Source organism: Dermacentor albipictus, unplaced genomic scaffold (assembly GCF_038994185.2).
Source record: "Dermacentor albipictus isolate Rhodes 1998 colony unplaced genomic scaffold, USDA_Dalb.pri_finalv2 scaffold_44, whole genome shotgun sequence".
Lineage (NCBI taxonomy): Eukaryota > Metazoa > Arthropoda > Arachnida > Ixodida > Ixodidae > Dermacentor > Dermacentor albipictus.
In genome coordinates, this window is record NW_027225598.1 from 217,910 (window position 1) to 245,258 (window position 27,349).

Consider the following 27,349-nt stretch of genomic DNA (forward strand, 5'->3'; position numbering starts at 1 on the left):
TAAGCGATTTTTTTTCACGCAAATAAAGCATTACGTTGCGTCGTGTGTGCTGAAATAGTTGTCATTCTTGAGTGCGCCGATCGGTAGGTCATCGTCCGCCACAGGTAAAGTCTCTGGGCCTGTATTTTTTACATCGAATTTTTGATATATCGAATTAATTCGCGATCTCCTTCGAGTTCGATATATCCGTGTTCGACTGTATACAGCTGCCCGCCGTGGCTGCTTCACCGCATTATTCGCCCGCCCGTCTCACGTGAAAACGCCGATGCGCACTCAGTTTCGCATTTCGGTACCAGCAAATATTCTCCGGGGTCGTCGCAAGTGGCATTCACAGCTATCACCGCCAATAATATTGTGATAAGCATATTTGCCCGCCTGTTTCATAGCGCGTGGTGCCGTCGGAAGCGTATCACACGCCTTTAACTCTTTCGTTACCGCGAGAAAATGGCCGTTTTTCATAGGTCTCGGAAGAAATTTTTTTGCCAGTACAAATAATATTCCAGAACACGTTGCAGCATGCCAAATTGCACATAATGAAATGCTCTTTCCAAAAACATAAGTTACAAAGCAAACAATTTATTAGGGAACATACAAAAAATTCGGAAAAGTGCCATTTTTGTGGCGAGTTGATAAAAACAAGAAAGAAAAGGCACAATATCTACATACACATTATTAAGAAAGAAAATTTAGAATATACATTTTGAAGATCAATAACTCAGGAATACTGTCTAAAAAAATTAATTCTCTGTACCGCGCCGTTCTTCAGCTACATAAAAAAAACTAAAGACCGGGAACAGCTTCAGCGCTCGTGCCATGCGGTGAAGCAGTTGCGCGTTTTCGTGAGGCACAGGTGCACTTCGCAGTTTTCGCAGAAAACGTTTGTCTTTTGTTCGATTTTGCGTTCCTGATAGCACATCCTGCAGTTTCGCCTTTTCGGCATCTTTTGCGGATGGTGCGGCACTTCTTTTGGGACAGGATGTACTCTGGGAACCTCTTCATCATCAAGCTCGAGCAGCTGTTGGGTGAGCTCCATCCGAAAAGAAAGTTGGTCGAAGTGGGCGCTCCTCTGCAATTCCGGTGTTGAGAGGTGTTGCTGGCGGTGCTCTTGAAAAAGAATGAAGCTATTCACAACAGCCATGTCAATACAATGAAAGAAGAGCGTCTTCCACCACCTCACGCACTTCATCAAAACGTTATAGGATGCAATCAGCTGATCGGACTTATCAATCAAATCAAATGCATCCAAGCATATTTATTCGTGTTCTTGCAGATAGTATTTATTACTTCTGCGGTGAAGAACAGGAGGAAAAAATCGCGCGCCGTTGTAAAGCGTCTTGCGCTGCTCCGAAGTGCTGGGCCGAGATGTGCTCCGGGCGGCCTTGTTGGCGTGAACTGAAGTTTCTTCACAGCCGGTGGCAGCACATCCTGGCCTAGCGACGCACGGACCCTGCAGATAGCAAGAATAGCTCTAAGCTTGTGCACAAAGGTCGGCAGATAAGCGCGCGCGACGCCGGTGACTGCTCAAGGCCGTAAAGGTAACTCACCGGTGAGCAGCTGCGGATGTCCCGGGCTGACTCGAAACATCGTCGCCGTCAGAGCTTGAAGCAGAAGTACTGTCATCTTCGGACTCGAAGCTCGAATCCTCGTCACTAAAATCAGGTGCGGGTGAAGAATACTTTCGAGCAGAACGCTTTCCGCGCGGCGCAGTTGCGTCCGACGACGACGCCATGGCAGAGACCGGAGCGACTGGCGTTGTTGCAATAGTAACACCGGATGCGGCCCTCTGGCGGATTTAACAAGAGAAGCGAAACCAAAACTGCTGCAAACTGGCTGTAAAGGCTAGGTATACATGTTGGACATGCGGCGGACCTTCAGGAATGCGTTTTCGTGGAATAAAACCACCCGGACTCCAAGTCAAAGCTCACTAGTGAATAGCTGGCGTCATTTTCGGGTAATTATCCCCACTCAACGCCGCCAGATAACAAAGCCGACAATATGATTCAATATTTGACTTGCTGGGAGCCTTTTGATCACAAAAATTTGACGCTAATGCTGAATTACCCCGAGTGGCAGTATTTTTTCTCAAGCGCGGCCGCCATGCCCCCTTTTGCAACAACACGCGCACATTAGTTCTCAAAAAGGCGCATCAAAAATCAGAACGTCGCCAGAGCGGGAAAATTTAAACTGGTTCTACAAGTGCACTGCCTAGACTAACCACTGGATGGCGCTAGCTGCACGAGAAACGATTCCAACATGTCGAAATCGGCCGTTTAAAGCATCGATCACCGGTGATCGATTTGAATAGGCGTGGTAACGAAAGAGTTAATAGGTGATAACTAAAACATGCCGCTGCTCCCTGCTGCAGACTTCGATTGTATACGTATTGCGGTGGCTAGGTCCCATGTGGTTGAGAGTTTTCAAGCTGTCTCTTTATTACTTTTTTTCTCACCCTCCTCCATGTTCTGTGGGAAATAAAGCTACATTCATTCATTGATAAAAAGGGGCGATGCGTGTGCAATTGGAAAAAGTATATCAGGGCTTTTCACACTTGTCTCACGTGAAAACGACGATGTGCACAGTTTCCTTCTTCAGTCCCAGCAAATCTCCGCTTGGGTTGTCGCATGCCGCATTCACAGTTATCACCGCCAAACCTATTGCAATAAGCAACTTCACCTATCCGTTTTACAGCATGTGGTGCACACTGTGTTGTGGTATTAGTAGCACACTGCATGTTTTTAGTAGGAGATAATTCAAATGCGCCACTGTTCACTGCTGCAGGCGGCGCAATGTGGGCATCACATTTTGCTTCTGCAGCATCCGGCATTGCCCACCAGCTCGATTTCACTTCGGTATCCTGTCACCCTCTTGAAACACCGTGCAATAGGAAAACAGCGAAAGGTGTCTCGGGCTGCCGGAGCACCACCAGCTCGACGCGCATCGGTGTCTTGTCCCACAGTGATCAGCGCAATGTTTGGCATTACGTAAATGTGAACAATAGTTCAGTTTCCCAGTTAGTACGTTTTTCTTGTGTTTTTTCTAAAATGTATGAACGAGGTTCTACGGTACTTGTAGTTAAAGTGTATTTTGTCTTCTACCTTCTATTTTCATTTCAGAGTGTGTTTGATAGGCTAGAACCAGAGGAATTGCGGCGAGCAAGAACACGGTCGAATCCTTTTGAAACTATTCGTGGCGGAATCTTTCTGAACAGGTATGTTTCCCCGCATTGTCAGTGTGAGTAAGTATAGAAGGGCGCTATACGAGTGTAGAGAAAGAGCTGAATATGTTCATGATAGCAATGCAGCATGCTTTATAACTTTTTAAAATTGTTTTGTCATTCCTTTCATGATTTCTTCTATTTGTTTTAATTTTCTTATCATACAGTCTGTTCTTCATATATCAAACCCAGACATACTGAGGTATTGTCTGTGTTGAACTATCGTAACATTCCCTTCAAAATATCATGCAGAGGTGTAGTGCTGTACCATGTATGCATTTAATTCCCATTCAACGCCACATCTAATATATCGCTGTGCCATGCCCCCTGTAAGTGTGCTTCTCCTAATGGGACCATGAGCATTTGTCATGCTGTCGGAAGTATTCATTGTTGACAGCGGCATTGTTATGGATGATGCTGTCAAACAAGGCATTAAATTTAAAGGACAGCACACCATGGAGGAAAAATCATCGAGGTCCATGTCTAGGCAAGTGCTCTCATGCAGTGCTCTCATGCAATAGCCAAACGCCAAAAGAATCGGGTAAAAATAACCTTCGTTGCAAGTGTAGTTCTCGCAAACCTATGACCTCGAGATATGTCATTTGCAACGGCAAAGTAATCACATTCTCAGGAAATTTCGTTGAGCAACTAGGGCTGTTGCGGAGTTTGAAAATACGGAATGGGTGAGCATGCAAAGGTGGAACTCGGCTTCATTGTGCTAAGCCTGCCGGTGCGTGCTGTCACGCAAGAGCTTTCGAGTGCCTGAAGGTTTAGGTGCTGTGGGGACCTTCCCCTGTTGGCGGTTGTAGGAGTGCGCTTGGGCACCACTAGAGATGTGCTGGTTAACGGCTGCTTTCTCTACCAAATTACATAATGACACAACAAGCGCTACGTAATTGCCCTTGCTGCATCAAATGTACACCTTCAAGAACATCTTTCCTTTAATGAAGCTTTCAAGTATTCACTTGCGCTGACAATCATTGGCGATTGTTTCTGTACAAATAATTTTTTGTGCTTTCTTGTTTTTTATTCAATTTCTTGCTTTTTGCACTCTCTGTGTCCCTCTGTAAAAATGAGTACCTCAAACCACTCTACAGTGATTAAAACTCTCATACAGTCGACTTCCGTTAATACGAAGTTCACGGGGACCGCAAAAAACTTTGAATTAAACGAACTTCCAATTAAGCACAAAACACAAAAAACAGCACTTTATTTGTGGCGAAATTGAGTATTTTCTCTAAGAAAAATAGTCGGTCATCTTGCTTTGCTTCTTCTTGCCGAATCGCGCTGCTGAAAGCAAGTTCTGCAGGCTGTAGATGTGGCGGAACGCTTCTTCCGCGTTACCTTCAGCGGCAAAAAAGCGCTGCGCGAGAGCAAGGCCCGCAGCTACATCGGCAGCCTTAGGTTGCGGCTCGCCTTCAACGTCATTGTCGCTTTCCTGGGTCGCATCCTGGGGCCAAATCTCTACAATTTCGCTATCCGTCAGCGCACCGCACGTTTCGACCACCTTGTCTAAGGCGAGAGCATCACAAAAATCAGTGCCGTCAAGCTCGCTTGTTGACGCTTCCTCCGCTGAAATTTCAGAGGCATCCTCCGAAGAAGCTGCCACAAAACCGCAAGCCCTGAAGCAGTTTGCGATTGTTTCTTGCTTCACACGATCCCATGCTTGCGCCAACATGTGGATGGCACTAAGCAGGCTCACCTCGTACTTTGTGGAGCTATCCATACATAAAATCATGCGCTCGAGGAGGTGCCGCCTGTACAGGACTTTAACATTCTTTATGATGCCTTGGTCCATTGGCTGCAAAACAGACGTTGTGATTGCAGGCAAAAATGCGAGGCGTATTGCACTCAAGGCTGGCACATTCACGTGAGCACTGCAGTGATCAACAAGGAACAGCACCTTGCGGTTCGAAGCAGCAAACTTGCGGTCCAATTTGCTTATCCAGCTCTTGAAGATTTCGGCCGTCATCCACGCTTTTTTGTTCGCCTCATAGTCCACAGGCAGCGTCTTCACACCTTTAAAACATCTCGGCTTCGCGGCTTTCCTGATCACAAGTAACCGACATCGTTCCGTGCCAGTCATGTTTGCCGTGATCAGCACCGACACTCTCTCCTTGCTGCGTTTGCTCCCAGCACAGTCGTCGTCCTTGAATGTCAGGGTCTTCTCTGGTAGAAGCCGATAGAAGAGTGCAGTCTCATCTGCATTGAAGATGTCTTCCGGTCTGTATTCGGCGAGATATTCACGCAGCTTTCCGTCCTTCCACGTGGCGCATGTTTCCTGGTTAACGGACGCCTTTTCACCACACACGCTCTTGAAAACCAGGTCATGGCGATCTTTAAAGCGCGTCAGCCATCCATCTGACGAAACGAAGCCATCAATCCCCAACATTGCTGCAAGCGTTCAGGCTTTCATTGCAACGATGTCTCCGCTGATAGGAAGTTTGTTGCTCCTGGCCTCCCTAATCCAAACCAGCAGAGCCTTCTCCAACTCTGGGTAAGCGCCGGTGCGCGTTCGCTTCCGAGAAGTCTTGAACTTGTCGTTCTCAAATGCATCCATTATTGTGCGCTTGTTCTTGATGTAGTTTGAGAGCGTGTTCGGCTTGATCCCATACTTCCGCGCTATGTCTTGTTTGGCGGCACCTCCCTTCTCAACTTCCTTCAAAACCTTGACTTTTGTTGCCAGGTCGAGCGTGCGATAAGAGCCACGGCTTGCCATGGCTATAAACTGCGCGACTAGGTACAGTCAATTCCGAATCACCAGTGGAACAACCCAGCCTACGAGCTACCCGCCCAAAGGCGCTCGACCAACACATGCCTCGACATACGCTGCGCACGCTGCAAGACTAATCTCGCACAATCTTGCCAATGCCAGTATGCAGCGCTGCGTGCACCTATGGCACCCGCGTGGCCTCCGCGATCAGCTCCGGCCACGTGCGGCAGCCGCGCGTGGCCTCTGGCGGGAGCCGCTTCGCCTCCCGCCGGAGTTGATCGCGGAGGCCACGGCAGCCGTAGCAATAAATAATCGCGCCGCTCCAAGAAGGATGGCGTTGCGGGCGGCTGCAGTGGCGATGACACCAACGCGGAGCACGGAACTGTTGCAACACTTGAAAAATGTGCAGCACATTCTACCAAAGAATGACGGTCACCTCGAGGATCCCGGCTGAAAATTGACTTCCAATTAAACAATATTACTGGATGAGGACTTCGAACTGACGAGACCAGCACTTCACTTATAATGAACCGAAAGTTCTAATTAAGCGGCTTTGAATTATTGGGAGTCGACTGTACTTTCATTGAGCATAAATAAATACTTTAGATTTTGGTTATTTCGACTACAGTTAATTCGATCCCGACTGACGGTCCTGGCTAGCGTCCATGCATTTCTATGGGCCCAAATTTTCGTTATTTGGATACTAAGATTGGTTTTCGCAGGATAATTCAAACATGACCAGTCAGCACTCACGTGCTGGACCCCATTGGTGACCTCAATAGCAACCCCTTTACTGGCAGCATCTGTCTAGGCAAAGCTTAGGGGACAGTGAATGTGTTTAACACACACCTTCTCCCTTCAAAAAACAGCTATTTCCCGCCTGCCCTAGGTAAGGTTTTCAAGCGATAACGGTAGCTCGCTATTGTCTCACTACGATACTCACCCTATTCCAGAGCGTACTTTTTCTTTTCTAGGGCAACTAAGCCGCAAACAGTGTTCGCGGTAGTCGTATGATTTGTCGCATAACAAGTTTGTATTTGGGCGAAGCTGAGATTAATTGGTGCAGCGAAGCTGATTTTAGGAAACCGCCTGCCACTGTGCAACACATATTAGACATTTGTCCATTTTTTTTTTGCTAAAGAACTGGGTGTGCATTAGGTTTCTACTTTGTTTAGAAGCTTTAATGTTATTTTTATGGTAGTTTTCTACTTTAGACGCACAGAAAGTGGGTGCATTCGATTTAGCAATGTGTTAGAATCAGGCAAATACTGCCAGATGAATCAACTGTGTCCTGTAGCCTTTTCTTCATCTTGTTTAATTTGACCCGCCAGATAATTCAATCAATTTCGTTGTTCCTGTCAATGTCGAATTAATAGACGGCAACTGTAAAAATAGAAAGGAATAAGAAAAGAGGGGAGTAGATATGACCATGTATGGTTTCTGCAGTTTTCCAATGCGTCTTAGTCTGGCTACTTCAACATCCTCACCGGCTTGCTTATTGCTCCGCAGGGCAGCCATGAAGATGGCCAACATTGACTCTGCCTTTGACTTCATGTTCACTTCTCCTGTGGATGAAGATGGGGTGAGTGGGCGCATCTGTTTGTCCATCCATGCTACAGCTGACAGGAGCAATCAAAGGGATCGAGTTTTTTAACGACTTATCTGGAACAAGTGTAGTGGTAATGCTTACGCGAGCTTTTGTATGGGCACTTCAGCGTATGCTTGGATCAGCTTATGCCATGCATGCCGCCGTAGTAGGTGCCACGCCAGAGACGGAAGTTGAAGCTGCCACGTGACCGAAAGTTTGCCCAATCTTGGTTGCACTTCTAGGTCTAAAGCGAGAGTGCCTCCAAGCACTCTGAGCTGGGGCATGACATTGTGAAAGAAGCAGCCGAATGTGCTCTGAGCGCTCTATTTCAAGCAGCTGAATTTAATGTGTGCTTCTAGAGCACACTGGAGTGCTTGAAAAGGGCAAGCCAAATGTACCATAAATCTTGAGCACCTCAGTTGGCCTCACTCTTCTCATATATTTATCGTGTTTATTCAACTCTTAATGTGCGCTTCTTCTTTCTTGAAAACCTAACTAAATATACGCATTAAAAAGTCAAGTATGATACCTAAACTGCAGTTGGTGGCATTAAAATAACACGCTCCAATTTCGAATCCCACCTTCCAATCTCCAAGGCCTTTTTTTGGCATACTGCCGGTGTTGGAAGCTTTCATAAATGCCGAAAGTTTGTCATCATTGGACACCAATGGACACTATCGGACACTGCTGATGTATGACGGTTGATGGCTGGCTGGTCCACTGTGGCTTGGATGTAATCAATTTTCTTTTTACAAGTGAGAGCAAGTCGCTATTTTTCTCTCTTACCCTGAAAATCTGTTAAGGGAAGTCAAGATGATTGCATTCTGCATAATCTGAAGTATGAAAATTGGGGTGCGCATTACAATTGAGGGCATGGCATCTTCCATTTCTGGCCATGAAAAATTGGGTGTGCCGTTACAGTCCACGGTGCTTCGTATCTCTTTCAATCTCAAATTAAGATACACTGTCAATAAATGTGTCAGTCACATAATCTTCTTGCAAGGTGCTCTGCACTCTCTTGAAAGAAAGCAATGTGGAATAGATCATAGGAAAATTCTTTCTCCATTTTACATTGAGTTCTTGTAGTTAGAAAGTAATTCAGTGAATAATTAGAGTAATTAGTGTGCTGTCAGTAATGTCACTTTTAAAAAAAAATATTTGAATCACTGACTCAGACCACATATACGAGGTAATTGTTGCTAGCTTGTGTCAAGAGGAACAGATTACTGCTTCATTGCTTATGGAATATGGCTTGACGAACATCCCATCCAACATGGTAGTGCTTTCAGTAAAGTAATTGTGTGCAGCAGTCCTCTGCAGTCTGAAGTGAACTGGAGTAGCATAGGGTAGGTCGAGGAATTGACTGACTGACAGCTTAGTTTCCATGTTTTTTCCTTGTCGCTACTGGAAAAAATCACCGAAAGGATTTGTGTCTGCAAATGCGGATGCCATAGCCGAACAGGATAATTGAATAAATACGGCAATTCTCACTCCAGGAGCCTGTGGTGGGTCCCGACGACCTCCTGTACTTTGCCGACATCTGCGCGGGCCCCGGTGGTTTCTCGGAGTACGTCCTTTGGCGCAAGGGCTGGCAGGCCAAGGGCTTTGGCTTCACCCTTAAGGGCCCAAACGACTTCAAGCTGGAGGACTTCTTTGCCGGGTCTCCAGATACCTTTGAACCACACTACGGTGAGGGCGTCATGGGTGCTTCGTTCACTCCCGACTTCATCAAAATTGATACAGTTGACTTCTGTTAATGTGACTGTGGCAGGACCAATGGAATTGCTTGAATTATCTGGGGGAGGGGGGTTGTCGAATACAGAAGATGCAGAAAAAAATGCTGAAACTCACTGCTGATTCATTAGGCAGTATTTGCCCAATTCTAACACGAACGAATCAAATGTGCATCTGATTTCCATGTCTTTAAAGTAGAAAACCATGAAAGCTAATGTACAAACGACATTAAAGCTCCTAAACAAGGTAGAAATTTTTTAACGTAAATGGTGTGTTGCACGATGGTAGCCGGTTTTCTAAAGTCAGCTTAGCTCCACCATGTTTTTAAAGTAATTTTCGCCGTGATGCTGCCGTGTTATGCGGCAAATCATACGAATGTGGTTTCGATCTTGCATTCGATTGCACCGCACTGGCAATTTTCGGCCCAATCTTCTTGGTATAAAAAAAAAGACCATGTTAGAATTGGTTAAATGCTACAATCAGATATTGTGAGCTACTGTGATTACTTGAAAAATCTTCCTAAGGCAGGTCACAAATAGGTGTTTTTGACATGAATTCGGGACCTGTCTTTAACACATTCACTGTCCGCCAAGCTCCGCCGAGACAGATTCTTACACCGAAGGCGTCGCTATTGGGGTCATCATAGTGGTCATGTGCACGCATGCTTAGTCAAGTTCAAATTTCCCGGCAGAGGCCAATTTTAGTAGTATCTAAATAATGAAAGTGTGGGCCTATAGAAATGCATGGGCACTGGCTGGGATCTTTGGTCAGGATCGAATTAACTGAAATTGAATTGATCGAAGTCTACTAAGGAGGGAAATGGCTTACAAAATCATCTTCCTGATTTCTTCATGGATTTTGATGAAAATTAGCTCAAATACTTGAAATGTCTCCCTGATGCTTCAGTAAAATTTTCAGATTGATACCTTGAGAACATTATATTAAGCAGAATTTTTCTCCTTTGCATTTTATGGAGGGCTTGGAGAGCTTAAAAAATGCAATGTAAGGCTCGTTGAGTATTGACTGCATAGCTAAATGCCGTGCTAAGACTAATTTAATTCAGATTGCCTTAGTTCTATGTGAGAGGGAATATAGAGGGGGAGCAAATGTGTTAGCATGCAGAAAACTGTGTTCTCTATATCATGCACTTTTAAAATTTACGTTTTCCAATTCAATAACGAGATTTTTGCAACTCTTCTCAGTTAAGGTTTCTTGTGTGTGGGGAAAAAGTGTGTTGTAAGAGTAGTTGCAGTTCTGAGCTCTGGAACTACTTTTGTGCCTAATAAAAACAATTTAAGTGAAAATGGAAACTATTTGGGACCCGTTTTGCAACTTTCGTCATCAGAACATACCCAGTTGGCTCATCCACTGCAGTGGATTCATTGCACGTTCCCATTACGCTGTCCATCGTTCGTGCACATGAGTGTTTCAGATAGCATATGTAATTAGAGACCAATTTCAGAAATAGGTTCCCCCGACTACTCTTAAAAAACTTGCTGTAAGCACCTCACATGCTTGCTACCTCAGCATACCATAGTAGGAATACGGATGCAGGAGCCCTGAAAACTCAAGCTCAACTCATCTCACGGCTAACACGAGGCAAGAAGGACACAATCTGAGTCACTCTTCTTTACTGCGACACAAAGAATGAGTTTAGAATTAAATGTGAGTGTGATCTCTATTCTGTTATTAGAACGAGACACAGCGTTGGGATGATCATACACGAGTCTTAAGAAGGCAGGCTTTGGGCAATGGGAACAGGTCTGACTACATGGTGCAAATACAGTTGTTTTTCTCTTTCTTTTGTTGCCCCATGCCTTGACCTGACGCCACTGCTGCAATAGTGGCCGGTGTGTTCATATAGTTGCTCTCACAGTAAATGAAAGTGCTCTCACAGTAAATGAAAGTGAGGTGCACGTAAGGAACCCCAGTTAGTCCAAATTTCTGAAGTCCTCCACTACGGAATGCCTCATAATCAGATTGTGTTTTTGGTGCGTAAAACCCCATAATTTAATTTTTAATTTTTGATGAAGACTAGAAATAGGTTGCACATAAAGCACGTGCATAAACTTCTGTCTTGTCATAGAGCAGGTTGGCTCGTGCTAGAGGACAATCATCTCGATTAGAGAGTTAGAGAGCAGCACTGATACATCCTCTCCCACTTTTTTGCTGACTCACTGCATGAAATTCTCGGACAGACTTTGCACGTTCATTGTTTGCCATAAAACACGAATCCAGGGAAAACTTGAAATGTGCGTTACACCAGAGCACTCTTTCATGCCATTCATTGCATCTTGTGTCTCATGTGCAGGTGTCAAAGGGGACGGTGACATCTTCTTTCCTGAGAACGTGCGGGCATTCTCCAAATTTGTCAAGGAGAGCACGGACAACCAGGGGGTGCACTTTGTCATGGCAGATGGTGTAAGGAAGCACACCTTGATGATTTTATGACGTGATGCACGAGCCTGTTCTTAACATGTTTGCTGCGTCATGGGTCCCCGGTGGTTCATGGCAGTTATTCCCCCTGTGCAAGGCTTTCTCGCAGTGCGCAAGCGACGTCTTTCCTAGAAATCAACAGAGTGAAAAAATTCCTGTTTCTGATCAGATGCGACATGGTGTCGTCTCTTTGAACCTTAAAAAAAGTTTCAAAGGAGAAAAACTCCCTGGTGACTTACCAGTGGGCCACGATGCGCAGGAATTGAGAATGCAAAAAAGAAAAAGAAAGAAACCTGTTGCAGTGAGTGAGTTAACCTTTACCTGTCACGATAACCCAGTGGCTGAGACGGTGCACAGCTGAGCTTGAGGTTGCAGGTTCTGTCCCATCTGCTCAGGCTGTTGCATTTTGATGGGGCTAAGATGCACAAACACTTATGTACCTTGATTTAGGTGCACGTTGAAGCGGCCCAGATGGTCAAAGTTAAGTCAGGAATCCCCCACTATGATGTGCCTCCTAATCCATCACAGTTTTAGTTTGTGGAACTTCAGAGCCTAATTTAATTTTTGGCTAGCATGTTTCTGTCTATCACAGTGATTGATTTGCTACTGAAAACAACACCTGAAAGGAGCTGTTCCTTTAATTTAGCAAGGCGGCTACCTGGGCTAGTTGGCGATTCATACTGACAGTAAACAGCGTGAAGAAACACAAGCATGAGAAGCAACCAGACGGGACAAGTGCTGACGGGACAAGTTCCTTTGCCGTCACACGAAGACAGTTTTTTATTGAATCATGAGGAGTTGTGCTTCGATGCACAATTAGGCGAAACGTAAGAACTACCAGCGTGCCACAAAAGTTGGAGGACAGAAGACAAGGTCTGCACCAATCTGTGTGTCACTTTGTTGCCTTCTTTTTTTCTCGCTTGCTTATGCAATGTGGGTGAGTAAACTTTATTGAAATATGTAGTAAAGGTGAATGAACGCCTTCTACAAAGACTTAAAAAAAAAGCTTTTTCTGTGCAGTCATGGTCATGCTTTAGGCCAAGCCACATTTGAGAGAAAGCCTTGCATTCCCAGATTAGGGAATTCCCTAGGTGGCACAATGCCCACTAGGGAGTTCACATAGAATGTGGTGACAGATTTCCCTCTTGGTAGTATTGCAGTAAACTCTATAATCTGAATTGATCCTTAGGTACTCACTACTATGGTTTGTGTGTTGCTTTGCAATGTTAAACCACAATAATTTTCTTTGATTTGTTCTTAGGTTCTTAAATGTAATGTATTGACACGTGTACTTATTTGTCTTTCTCTGGTAACTGCTGTTTGACCGACTGAGGAATGTTAAATGTTATCGCTCGGCGCAAGATGCACCTACACGTACCGGAAGTTTCTCGAATGTTATCGATGGTTCTATCTGTTTTTTGTTGTCACCGAACCTTGTGTAACCTGATTCCATGCACGACACAAATTGTGTGATACTTTCTGGAAGGCACATCAGCACCAGCGATTATGCTGGAACCTTCGACAAGTCATGTATAAAAGCCAACACACTTGACCTGTTGATCACGTTTCAATGATCGCTGACTGTGCTCTGAACGCTGTCGTTGTGCTCTGAGTGCCACTTTTCTCGCTGGGCATAGGTTTGCCCAATAAAGAGTTAGTTTCCTGATTTACAGTTTTTGCTACTGTGTTCTTCACCATCACTGCAACGTGACATCTGGTGGAGGTGCTGTTCCGTCCATGTACCGAATGCCCCCGTCCAGCCGACAGCCAATCGAAAGTGTGAATAGGATGGCAATGCTTCGCTGGACCATCGAGCTAGCTGCAGGCAACACAGTTGGCCCCTGGAGCACGGACTTCTATCGAAGACGACCAGGAAGAGCTAGCCATGTCAACTACCACCATGACAGACCGAGCATTGCGTGCAGCCATCGTACTGCAAAAACCCAGGGAACCACCTATCTTCTGTGGAGCTTCGTCCTACGATGCGGAAAGCTGGCCTGAGACATTCTAATTGGTTTCAAACTTCAACACCCAGAAGTCCGAAGACAAAGTGTGCCATGTCTACTTCTCCCTGGAGGATGCTGTGAAGGCTCAGTTTGAGAACTAAGAGATCACTCTAACAGTGTGGGACCTGTTTAGAAGCAACTTCCTGAAGCCCTTTACAAGCGTGGTTCCAAGAAAGGGGGCCGAACTACTACTGGAAGCCCTGATGCAACTGCCTAATGAGACCGTCGCCATCTTCACGGAAAAGTTGACCCACCCTTTCCAGCATGCCAACCTGGAAATGTCCGAGGAGAAAAAAGTCCGCTTCCTGATGCAGGGCGTAAAGGAAGAACTGTTTGCTGGGCTGATCCGAAATCTGCCAATGACCTTAGCAGAATTTTTGGCAGAGGCGACGATGATTCAGAAGACGCTGGAAATGGGCACTAGGCAAGATAACTGCGAAGTGTTTAGGCCATAGCGTGAAATTCGAGCACTGGGCTCCAACAACCTTTGAGAGACCATTAGGGCCATCGTGTGCAAAGAACTGCACAAGATGTCCCCTTCATCACATCTTCAGATGGCCTTGATCACCGACAGGGTCAAGGATGAACTTCAACGGTGACTGGGAGTTTCTGAAGTGCAGCCCAAATTGCTGTGTACCGTACTGGAAACGATGACGTGCACTGCAGTTGTCCCTAGTCAAAATCACCCTCCGCATCCGCGCCACGACCCCATAACAATGCGATTCCATTGTCTGCCAGCTCGCCCACCCATTGCCTAGTGCAACTGCTCAAAGAAGACAGATGTCAGGCGTGCTCTTGGCGACCACCCATTCTGCTATCATTGCGGAGAAGCGGGCCATGTCTGCCGTTGATGCCCATACTGGGAGATGGGACTAGTGCCTTCACGTTCGACGTGCTGTGACATCGCCGACAACCACATGACATAACCAACTACATCACCACAGCACAATGGAGTCTCCGACGATCCCATCAGCCATCACCAGAACACTGCCTGTTGCCGCAGCACTCACTATACACAGGACCAGCCCATGGCCGGTTCGTAAGCCCATATCTGGAAAACTAAAAGCAGCAACTGATTGAGGTGAGGTTGCTGTTTGCTGAAAGGTCGAAGATGCCAAAACACCTTGACTATGTAGCCACGACACTATGCCACCCGAATCAAGCCTCGAAGACAGGAAAACGGCACCTAAGGACCTGATGACCCGGCGTAACGTCACTAGGACAACGTGACACAGGTGTGAGCCAACCCCACGCCTTAACTGCAATCCAAGATGAAGAACCCCCGAGCTCCCCATGCTTTTTGGCGGCCACACAGTGACTGCTTTAGTGGACACAGGAGCCAACTTCTCCATCATCAGTGGGCCCTTCACTGCCCGGTTTAAGACTGCATGGGAAGGCCCTCAAATCCGGACACCTGGAGGACACCTGATAACATGGACTGGAATCTGCATGGCGAGAATTACCGTTCATGACAAGACTTGCGCCTTCCTTATCCTCCAACAATGCTTGTGAGACGTAATTCTTGACATGGACTTCCTGAATCAATACGGTGCGATCATCGACCTGAAGTCCAAGTCGATAACGCTATCCGAAGACCAAGTGATACCACTGGAGAGTTCTCCGAGTACAAGGATTGCTTCTTGTCGTCATCAAGAATTCGTCAAACACCAATTGCTAAGTATCGCATCATAATACATGTATCGGAAGTTTCTAGAATGTTATCGATGGTTCTATCCAATGTCTAACCCCGCAGGGGCGTCTGCGCAAGCAGGCGTTTGGTGTGTTGCGACACCACGGACCCGAGCACACGAGGGTCGGACCCTCCCGCGTGTAGCCGTGCGCGGCTTAGCCATGTCCGGGGAAAGGGGGATCCTGGGGGGTTGAGCCGATGCCGGGTGTTCGGACCTTTAAGGCCCCCCGGCGGAGGCAACACACCCCTTTGGCCTCTGCTTCACGTAGACTGCACCCCCGGACTGACCCACCCGGGGGAAATCGGCAGTCGCCTTTTCCTGTCTCTCTCTTCCTACAACCTTCGTCTTTCCCTTACTTTCCACCATTCCTGTCTCCTTCTCTCTTCTATTTACTTCCTTATTCTTGGCGGCAAGGGTTAACCCTGTGTGGCTATCCAACCTTGGGTACACCATATTTGGTTATAGTGGCGGCGTACGACTGGCGTCGTGCAGACTTGCATGCAAGCTCTGCCGCGTCCCCTCGTTGGGCTCCGTGGTGGGCGGTCGGCGCTGTTGCCGAATTTTTATATATTTTCATGGAAACTTCCTTCCCCAAACTTCCCGATCGCCCTCAGAAACGAGGGCGCACCGAAGAAGTATTTCAGTTTTTTGGACACCAAATGCAGAATTTCCCCCGGTTCCATGTTATTCACTCCGAAAAGCCAAACAAAGCAGTGCGAAACATTTCACCATTCCTTGTGTCAAAGTCCTTGACTGATGTTTTTGGTCCAGGTTACAAGGTGTCCAGGATGGCAAGCGGTGACCTCCTCTTGGAGCTCCGCGATTTGAAACAATATCAAAAACTATCGAAACTAGTGTCATTTGGGGAGACCCACATAACAGTAACCCCGCACCGTACATTGAACACCACCCGCGGTGTTGTGTCGGATGACGATCTGCTTGAACTGACTGAAGCGGAACTCCTGGAGGGCTTCAGTGAGCAAAATGTTATCAATGTCAGAAGAATTAAGATAAGGCGAGATGGCAAAGAGATCCAGACCAAGCACCTAATAATCACATTTGGTTCAAGTGCTCTGCCCGAGTCAATCGAGGCCGGGTACATCAAGCTCCGTGTTAGGCCGTACGTGCCCAACCCACTCCGTTGTTTCAAATGCCAGCGCTTTGGCCACAGCTCGCAGAGCTGCCGAGGCCGCCAAACTTGTGCCAAATGTAGTAATCAAGAACACACCTCTGAAGCTTGTGAGAATGCTCTCCACTGTGTAAATTGTGACGGGGATCACGCCGCGTACTCGCGGTCGTGCCCCTCTTGGAAAAAAGAAAAGGAAATTTTAACAATTAAAGTTAAGGAAAATATAACGTTCAAAGAGGCACGCAGGCGGGTAGCATACCTGCCAAAGAAAAGCTTTGCCGAAGTGGCGCGTCAGGGGGCAGCGTCACAACGGCCTCCGGCGACTGTCCGACCCACACGCAGTGAGTCGGCAGTTACGCCATCTGCCCCCACGGTGGTTGCAGCTAGCGCTGCTCCGCCAACCGAGGAAAAGGGGCCATCGACCCCGAAGGTGGGCGCAGCCGAGGCTGCCTCAACCTCCCAGGTCCCTTCCAGTGCTGGCAATGGCCGGCACAGCCAAACCCCCCAGGGAACCCCATCGACCTCCGGGCTGGTGGGCGCAGGGGTCTTGCCCTCCAAGGCGGGACCCCCTCGGGAAACTTCTCGCTCGCAAGAGCAGGTGTCCGGCGCCTCACAAGAGGCAATGGACACTACACCTACCCCCAAGGCGCCCCAGGCGCCTAAGGAGCGGCGAGGTTCCCTCGAACGCTTCAAAAAGAGCAAAACCCCGGTTACAGGGCCTCGAAAGGGCTCTGTAATCTAAGACATCCCTTCCGTTTCCGTAAACACAGCACCAATTAAATTTAAAATATGGATACACAAATCATTCAATGGAATGTCAGAGGTCTACTTAGGAATCTTGATGATGTTCAAGAACTTATCCATAAACACAATCCAAAAGTGCTGTGTTTACAGGAAACACACTTAAAATCCAAACACACAAACTTTCTTCGACAGTATGTAACATTTCGCAAAGATCGCGATGATGCCGTCGCATCATCGGGTGGTGTTGCAATTATAATTCAAAAAAGCATAGCCTGTCAACGTGTACAGCTACGAACGGCCCTTGAGGCAGTGGCGGTTCGGGCTATTCTGCTAAAGAAACTTATCACTATTTCCTCGCTTTATATTCCCCCACATTATAAACTAAGCAAACATGAATTTCAGTCCTTTATTGATGAATTGCCGGAACCCTATGTTGTTCTTGGCGATTTCAATGCTCATAACTACCTGTGGGGCGACCCTCATATAGATGCGCGAGGACGTCTTGTCGAACAATTCCTTTTTTCTTCTGGTGCGTGTCTGTTGAATAAGAAGCAACACACATATTACTCGCTAGCAAACAGAACCTACTCTTCCATAGATCTTAGCATAGTCTCCCCGTCTGTACTGCCTGAACTTGAATGGGAAGTTGCCGACAACCCTTACGGCAGCGACCACTTCCCTATACTGCTAAGATCACCTAAAGAAAATGAATATCCACTACACGCTCCTAGGTGGAAGATTGACACAGCAGACTGGGAGAGGTTCCGAAACTTAACTAGTATATCATGGGATGACATGTCTTCTTTAGAAATCGATGCTGCTGTGGAGTACTTCACAGCCTTCGTAATAGATGCCGCATCTAAATGCATACGTGAATTAAGCGGCTCGGCATGCAAACGGCATGTCCCGTGGTGGAACAATGAATGCAGAATCGCACGTAGGAATCAGAACAAAGCGTGGGAGTTGCTACGCGCTTCGCCCACTGCAGAAAATCTTGTCAACTTTAAAAAAGTAAAATCCCAAGGTAGGAGAACCCGCCGGCAGGCCAGAAGAGAAAGCTGGCAAAAGTATCTATCGAGTATTAACTCGTTTAGGGATGAGGCCAAAGCCTGGAACAGAGTTAATAGGATTAGAGGGAGGCAAACATACTCAGTCCCCCTGGTAAACACACAGGGCGATACACTTCAAGACCAGGCAGATTCACTTGGGGAATATTTTGAGAGCGTGTCAAGTCCAACAAATTATACACAATCCTTTCTCAAATACAAACAAACAGAAGAACGTAAGCCACTTATAAGAAAAGGTCGAAAGAATGAACCTTACAACCGTCCATTTTGTATTGCCGAATTGAGAGCTGCCTTAAGCGCATGCAACAGCTCCGCACCAGGATCTGATAGAATCATGTATGAAATGCTCAAAAACTTACACAATGACACGCAGGTTACACTACTCACACTTTTCAACACCATTTGGGATGCAGGGTACCTTCCAACCGCATGGAAGGAAGCCATTGTGGTCCCTGTTTTGAAACAAGGCAAGGACCCTTCCTCAGTATCAAGTTACCGCCCGATAGCCCTCACAAGTTGCATTTGTAAGGTGTTTGAAAAAATTATTAACCGGTGACTCATTCATTTCCTTGAACAGAGCAAAATCCTTGATCCCTATCAGTGCGGCTTCCGAGAAGGGTGCTCCACAACTGACCATCTTATACGTGTAGAAGCAAATATCCGGGACGCATTTGTGCACAAACAATTCTTCTTATCCATATTCCTCGATGTGGAGAAGGCGTACGATACGACGTGGCGTTACGGAATCCTAAGAGACTTGTTAGAAATGGGTATCCATGGAAATATGCTTAACCTAATAGAAAGCTATCTGTCCAGTCGTACCTTCCGGGTAAAAGTCGGCAATGTACTATCACGACCTTTTATACAAGAAACGGGTGTACCCCAAGGAGGCGTGCTCAGTTGCACACTTTTCATCGTGAAGATGAACACGCTTCGCGCTTCATTACCACCGGCAATCTTTTATTCTGTCTACGTGGACGATATACAAATAGCTTTCAAATCTTGTAACCTCGCAGTCTGCGAGAGGCAGGTACAGCATGGCCTGAACAAAGTCTCAATGTGGGCAGACAATAATGGATTTAAGATCAATCCTAACAAAAGCTCTTGCGTTCTTTTTACAAGAAAGAGAGGAATGATCCCAGATCCTTGCTTAGAACTTTGTGGACAACAAATACCCGTAAACAAAGAGCACAAGTTTCTAGGTGTTATACTAGACTACAGACTCACTTTCGTCCCCCACATTAAACATATTAAAGAAAAATGTCTGAAAACAATGAACCTAATGAAACTTCTATCCCATACATCGTGGGGTAGTGACAGGAAGCGCTTAATTAATCTCTATAAGAGCCTGATCCGTTCACGATTAGATTATGGTGCCGTGATCTACCATTCTGCAGCCCCGAGCGCGCTAAAGATGCTAGATCCGGTCCACCATCTAGGTATCCGTTTAGCCACAGGAGCTTTCAGAACGAGTCCCGTACAAAGTTTATATGCAGAATCGAATGAGTGGTCGCTTCATATCCAGAGAACGTACATCAGCCAAACATATTTACTGAAAGTCCACTCAAATCCTGAACATCCCTGTTTTAATACCGTTAATGACGTGACATATGCTACACTCTTTCGCAATCGTCCCTCCGTAAGACAGCCTTTCTCGCTGCGTGTGAGGGAGCTTAGTGAAGAAATGCATGTTCCACTCCTCGAGCTTCCCCTAATGCATCCAACCAAGCTGCTACCTCCTTGGGAGTGGCAGCTCATACAATGTGATATATCTTTCATGGAAGTCACAAAGCATGCTCCAGAGATTGAAATCCAAATGCATTTCCGCGAACTCCAGTACAAATTCTCCTGCACTGAGTTCTACACAGACGCATCGAAGTCACGCGAGGGGGTGTCATATGTAGCCGTCGGTCCATCCTTCTCGGAATCCGATTTACTGCATCCGGAAACTAGTATCTTCACAGCTGAGGCCTACGCAATATTGTCGACCGTGAAGCATATAAGGAAATCAAAACTCGAAAAATCAGTTATATATACGGACTCCCTTAGTGTTGTGAAGTCTTTGATGTCGTTCTGTAAGCACAAAAATCCTATAATAATTGAACTCTATTCCATCTTATGTAAAGCATATGTATCAAACCAGCATGTGATTATATGCTGGGTGCCTGGCCATAGGGGCATCCAGGGTAATGTTCTAGCGGACCAGATGGCCACATCAATTGCATCACACACTGTTAATTCTACCGCTGCGGTCCCTGTCACAGACCTGAAACCCTTCTTAAGAAGGAAACTGCGAAACTACTGGCAACGATTGTGGGACCTGGAAACAAATAATAAGTTGCATGTAATAAAGCCAAAATTAGGTTTCTGGCCTCCTGTAACAAAGTCACGCCGGACAGATGTCCTATTCTGTCGCCTAAGAATAGGACACACATTTGGCACGCACAACTTTTTACTCACTGGAAACGAGCCTCCAACCTGCGGTAGATGCGGGGAGAGGCTGACCGTCCTCCACGTCCTGCTGGAGTGTCGGGAAGCCGAATATGAAAGAAAGAAGCATTTTCCCCTAGCATACCGGCAGCACATCTCCCTTCATCCTGTTATGTTACTCGGTGCAGAACCGCTCTTTGACACCAGCACTGTCCTAGGTTTTCTGAAAGATGTTGTATTACATGTAACTAGCCCATACGTTCGTAGCGCCTCCTCTCTATAGAGGATAGCGCTGTGATAGTTGTTTCAAATAGCACATGCCTCTCGTCCCTTGGGTTCAAGGGTTTTGACGAGGCAGTGGTGCCCTTGGAAAATTTTAGCATCTCACATATTTTGTACATTGCATCATTTTTCCCAATACATTCTAGTGTTCGTAGTATTCGTCATTAGTCATCGCCATAATTTTATAGCACGTAGATTTTACGCACTTTACAGCGACAATTTTTAGGCCACTTTACAGCCAAGTCACATCTCCATAATACATCGTCAACATCACCACTTGTCATGGCGCTTTTTGGCCAAACCTGGCCCTTGCGCCATTAAACACCACATATCATCATCTATCCAATGTCTATTGTTGCTGAACCTTGTGTAACCTGATTCTGTGCGCAATGCGAATTGTATAGTACTTTTTGGAAGGAACATGGGCACCAGTGATGGCATTATACTTGCAGACAACTTTTCTTGGCTGTGAAGCGAAAGCTACGGGGGCGGAGCTTCTGCACATGACTTTATTCGTATGCAATGCAGTCCGGGCACACATGGCATCAGTTTCGGTTTTGCCAACCTTGCACAACCTCTTTACTTTAGTCAAGGCAGATACAATTAACTCGGCGTGAATCAATGTTTATTCACATCTGATATACAGTGAAACCTCATTAAACCATACTTGGCCGGAGCTTGGAAAAAGTATGTACTAAACGGTAGTACTGCTTAACCGAAATAGCCTGAGATCACCCACTTACCTGTCAAAAACGAAGCTCGGAGAGAATGCGATGAAACTGGAAAAAGACATGCAGTATTTTTTCACTCAGCACACCAAAAGTTACGACAGCGGCCTCAAACTTACTGAAGCTGCAGGCCAGCTTTTCAGTTAGCCCCCTCTTTCATGGCAGATTCCCGATTGGTGTTGCATGTTCTCCGTGCACGTCGACAGTAGCGCTGCAGAAGTCGCGGGGCGCCTTTTTCATTGCGGGGTGCTGTTCTTGTAGCAACGATTGCATTTGTGAGACTTACTTAACGCGCAGCTTCTTCCACTGTCGGGCCTGTATTGCCCGTGCTGTTGCTTTCCGTTTCGCCTCATTACTGGCGCTAGTCGACGCTTTGGCAACAACAGAGGCAACGATGGCAAGAAGTCGAACCTCGTAGCGGACATCTCTTCGCAGTCGCAGCAGCGCTGCCGAGCAACTTCTTCGCATTCCAAATGCCACACACCGTAGTCAACGGTAGATCCCTTTCGCATGCCAGCGCCGATTTCTTCGTGTCACATTCGATAGCACAAACGATGTCTAATTTTTATTCCATGCTGAGCGCCCGGCCTCTTTTTTAGCCGAGCTTCGGCATGACGCAGTCCTTGTTTGCGCGACGCCACAACACTCTCTGGCAGGGTTGCCGTTGGGAATTTTTCAAAAAGAGCCAGAACTGAGGCTAAAAGTAGCCAAAAGTAGCCACGCCACCTGGTCTTGGCGCCAAATTTGTAGCCAAGTAGAAAAGTACCATTATTATAAGCAACCTTTATTAATGAACAATAAATAATATCATTTTGAATCAACACAAGAACACAGAGTAAATAAAGAGTAAGGAAATTTGGTTCTCTTGCTTGGCCTTCAAGCATCAGGTACGTTGCAAATAAATAAAAGTTCAGTCCGCGTAGTTTATCTAGAGTAGATAGTGTTCATGCCGGAGTAATTTTGGCACATTCTATTCAACAACTCAGCAGGAACGTCAAACGATGATGCTGTTTTTTCTTGAAGTCGTAGCCCAAATTTGATTCGCAGAATCGCCATGAGCAAGTCCAGCTTCATTTTGTTACGGATCTCTGTTTTCGTCAAGTTCACGCAAGAGAACACGCGCTCTGCTTCAGCGTTAGAAATTGGAAGGGTCAAAATTTTCAGTGCTCCTTGCGCCAGGTGTTGAAAAGGGCATTCGCCGCAAGGGTCCTTGTACGATGCCGCTGCGTGCCAGAAAGTCAAACATGATGCGCGATCATGTGCACCGCTAACACTCTGCAGCTGGCGTATTTCAGACTCCAGTTCGATTGAGGAACATCCAAAAAAATGCAGCGGTAGCTTCATTATGCATTCACGGCTCTTAGCACTTTCTATGCCATCGGGATTTATGGCACACAGTCTTCGAAGTGCAGAGGAGGCATTTGGAAGTCGCTGCTGCAGTCCCATCGCCATTTGCCTCAAGAATTGGAAACAGCGCTCCCTCACGGCCCGTTGGTCTTCAATAGGGACTAGTGAAATCTTCTCTCTGAAGACGTCACCTAGGTCCACTACCTCTGGTTGCAGGAAAATCGACTTCATTTTTGCCAGGTCTAGCGACAGCAGACTTGCCGTTGTGTTGTGCCTCAAAACTGATGCATTCAAAATCCGCCTAAGAATTTCCAAATACAAATTTTCTAGCTCTTGGAAGACAACCAGTGGGTCAGTTGTGTTTGTTTGGAACATTTTGTTCACTCGCCTAACGTTACGGAGAACTGAGGCAAGAAACACGAGGTAAACATAATTTTTTCTGTCTCGATACATCTCTCGTAAAATGCGCACGTTGTAGGTGCGATCTTCTGCTTTCTCAAAAAACTCTTCGAGAGACTGGTACTGCGCCAAAATTCTTTCAATAGAGTCTGCAATAGCAAGCCATCTCGTCTGCGAAAGCGACAGAATCTTGGGCGGTGGATTTGCACTTTCATCTTCCACTGTCATATTGGCATACAGTCTCTTATAAGCATCTTGCCGGCAGCTGCTGTGTGCAAAGTAGTTGTAGGTTTCTCGCACTAAGTGCTCAACCGCAGAAGGAATCGCCTCCATCGACTTGGATGCCACAAGGTCCAGGCCATTTGATCCATTTGATCAGAATCAAGTCTTTGTTGTCCTCACTAAGACGACTGAACAGAGAATTGTGTTTGCCGCACATGGCATTTGCACCATCGGTGCAGAGTCCGAGACAGTTCTTGATCGATAGGCAGTGCTTGTCCAACGTCTTCAATACCGTGTCGTGAAGCGTTTCTGCCGTTCCATCAGACAGCTCTACGAGATCAAGAAGGGTGGTTGCAATCCTGTTTTCTTCTAAACTCAGAAACCGCACAACCATGCAAAGTTGCTTTGTCGTGGATACATCGGTTGATTCATCCACCATTACAGAATAGCTGGAGCCGTTCAGTTGTTTGTCCATGTTTTCCGTGAAGTACGGGAAGAGAACATTCGTAATTATAGCCGTGCACTTCGTTTTGTGCAGATCAAAATCATTGAATTCGGAATGCAGAATCTCACCAAGTTCGTCGACAGCATTTATGGAAGTGTGCACTGCAGCGTACAAGGCGATCCTTAACTCTCGGAGAGCCTTTTCATAGTACGTTCGACTCGAAGACGCTAGAAGCTGCGGCAGTTTTTGTTGCGAACTTGGGATTACTGCGCACTCGCGGTGCTTTTTGGTTTCTGCGTGCTTCAACAGATCACTGTAGTGGGGTCGAATGTTGCAATTGCAGTACTTGCAGTGAACAGTCGTTCCGCCGTCACGTGACGAAATCCATCCTGTAACGCATGGTAATATGCATATTAGATACTAAGCGGCATGCGACTAAACGCCTAAAGAATAGTTTCCGTTTTGCTTACCGCTCAGTTTCTTGTCCTTTCTCCATTCTTCTTGAAACGTGCGCTTTGCTCTTGCGTCTTTTCCCATGGTAGGCGCCGGTGTCGGCAAGCCGAAGGCACAAAAACAGAAGCTTTGTCGCCTTGGGGTACACAAGTGTTATTTCACCTGTACTGCTCGTTCCTCTCTGGTGTCATGCCGTGCACACGGCTGCACCTAAACGCATGGTTTCGGATGCATGACCCTAACGGTGAAAGTACTCTAGATTAGTGTTATTTTCTCCAGATGGAGCGCAGCGTCCTTGCGGCCTTTGCTTCGCCGTGCGCTAGATTTAGCGTTATTTTCTCCAGATGGCGCGCAACATCCTCACGGGCTTTGCTTCGACGTGCGCCCATCACCCAGAGTCCGTGCGTCTGCGCACCCGCGTCTGCTAGTTGGTCTCTATGTGCGCACCGCCGGCGGAGAGAATATATGCGTACAGGACGCGCGCTCTATGGCGCGCGCGCGTCAAGGCGACCGGAACAGCCATGAGGAGAGCAAAGCTTTAAAAATAATTGTTCTTCTTTGTTCTTGCTTGCTATTGTATATGCAATTGCAAAAAAAATGGCTAGTGAATGCGCCAAAATAGAAGTTCAAAGTAGCCAGAAAGTAGCCAAGGAGCCAACGTGAAATTTTCATCGCCAGACGGGGTCGAAAAGTAGCCAATTTGGCGCAAAGTAGCCACCAACGGCAACCCTGCTCTCTGGCATGGTGTGGAAATGATGTTGATGTTGATGTGGCTTCACACGCAAATGCACAGGGTGCTTTGAGCCCATTGTTCCGATCTTTGAGGCTTCTTCCTCTAGTATGTTGTGTTTGCGCGATGAACAGGGGAAACACATGTTAACCGATACGTATGCATTAAGCTGGTACGGTTTATGTGGATACAAAACAAATTATCTTCAATGGCCGCTGAGTCGGGGATTTAACTTTACTAGTACTCTTAAAACGAAACTACTGTTTAAGTGGGTACGGTTTAACGAGGTTTTACTGTATACCAAGTTCTGAACAGCGAGCATTGCAGCCTGTGTCAGTCGAAGCTCTGAAGCAGCCGTATGGCATCTGTTAGGACTTGGACATGCAATGGACGCTGGTGTCGGTAGAGCCAGCGCAGCAGTCAGCTCACTCACTTATTTGTACATGCCAGTGGTTGCGATTTCCAGATGAATTCGTGTGGTTTCCGCACAGATGCCGGGAAAACTTTTTTTGTGTGCTTCAACAGTCTTTTGTTGCCAAAGTTGGTCAACAGCCTCTCGGGGGAGTTGATTGACGGGACAGCAAGCGGCAAACACTCACCAGAAGACACAGGTGTCATTTTGCATTTGATTAATGTGCAAAATGTGTGACAGTCTTGGGTGTGTGAAAACTTGGAAGAGCAAACTAAAGATACAAGAAAATACCGATAGCTAGCTGGTGAATGTTACGTATTGTTTCAAATTAGGTGCTGTAAAAAGCAAAAAAGTATTGTTTTCTATTTACCACCTAAGAAAACGTGAGCAAAACTGCGGGACTACTTCCAGCAGTGGTGAACAAGACACGCTTAGTTTCCGTAGCCTTCACTTCTGCGGTAACCCATGAACTTGACAAGCAAGCTATTTCCTCTAGTGCACATGTGCGCAGTATTTCTATCACACCTTCCCTCTTCCTTGCCTTTTCTTTATATTTCCGAGCGCGAATAAGACGGCGTTCTTCGGCTGGTACGACTGTCTCGTTCGCTTCGGAAGGGTCGTTGCCTCCGCCCGTCAAACATTGTAACAGTGGTGACGAGAACTCCCACGGATACGCAACAGCGGCCAAGCACCAGCCACGACACGAAGACACCCATCAGCCCAGCCGCGGCCATGGCCTTCAAGCTTCCGGGTTTTATAGAGAACACAGATAAGTGGCACGCGTATCTCGTAAAACTTGGCACTTACATTGAAGCATATGAAGTTACAGACGATGCCAAGAAGCGGGCCTTGTTGGTTGCGGCATTAGGATCTAGGACCGTGGAGATTCGTTGCGGTAGAGTGCCACCCAGAAAACCGAGCTCGCTAAGTATGAAGAAGTCATTTCAACCTTGAATGAGCACTATGGTACATCACCCAACGAGATATCAGAAAGTTTCAAGTTCTTTTATCGAAGCCAACAAGAAGGAGAGTCTATGCAGGCATTTATCATCGAGATTCAAAGGATAGCCCATAATTGAAACTTCTCTTCGATGCTGCAGTGAATGCTGAGGGATCACATCATTTGTGAAGTGCGGTTGAATAATTTGCAGAAACAGCTACTAGCAAGGAAGGACTTGACTCTTTCGGAAGCCGATGCGCTTTCTCTAGCAGCAGAAAGTGCAGAGCTAGGTTCGCAACAGACTAACAGGCAAGGTGACGCCGTCGGTGGGCTCAACTTTCAGTGGAAAGGGGAACCCACAATATTAAGGAAGGAACCGAGCATGTCATTGCAACAATGTAGCTGCTATGGCAGACAGGGGCATCAAGTCATTGTGTGCTCGCTGTGAAGGCGCCGGTGTTGTAAATGCGGGCGACATGGTCACTTGGCGCAAGTATGCTCTCGAACAGTTCCTGCCCATCGAACCTTGGCGATAACTGATTGTTCAGCGGAAATTGAATACAGTTGCAGCAATGCATTGCAAATATGGTCAGTAAAATGTAATGAATGTCTGGTTCCACCCATACAGAAACTTGTCAC

At 46.6% G+C, this 27,349-nt stretch overlaps 1 protein-coding gene across 3 annotated transcripts in view; it reads left to right on the top strand.

Moving 5' to 3' along the window:
- Positions 1 to 27,349, top strand: part of LOC139052943 (cap-specific mRNA (nucleoside-2'-O-)-methyltransferase 1-like) — a 105,141-nt gene that overhangs the window by 35,260 nt on the left and 42,532 nt on the right. For all 3 annotated transcript variants that reach the window (XR_011510127.1, XM_070530091.1, XM_070530092.1), the window contains 4 exons: positions 3,114 to 3,208; positions 7,437 to 7,509; positions 9,012 to 9,204; positions 11,561 to 11,670. Coding sequence is in view for 2 of the 3 variants with exons in the window: in XM_070530091.1 (XP_070386192.1) it covers positions 3,114 to 3,208; positions 7,437 to 7,509; positions 9,012 to 9,204; positions 11,561 to 11,670 (471 nt within the window). In the remaining variant the exon portion in view is untranslated. The remainder of the gene's footprint in view (positions 1 to 3,113; positions 3,209 to 7,436; positions 7,510 to 9,011; positions 9,205 to 11,560; positions 11,671 to 27,349) is intronic.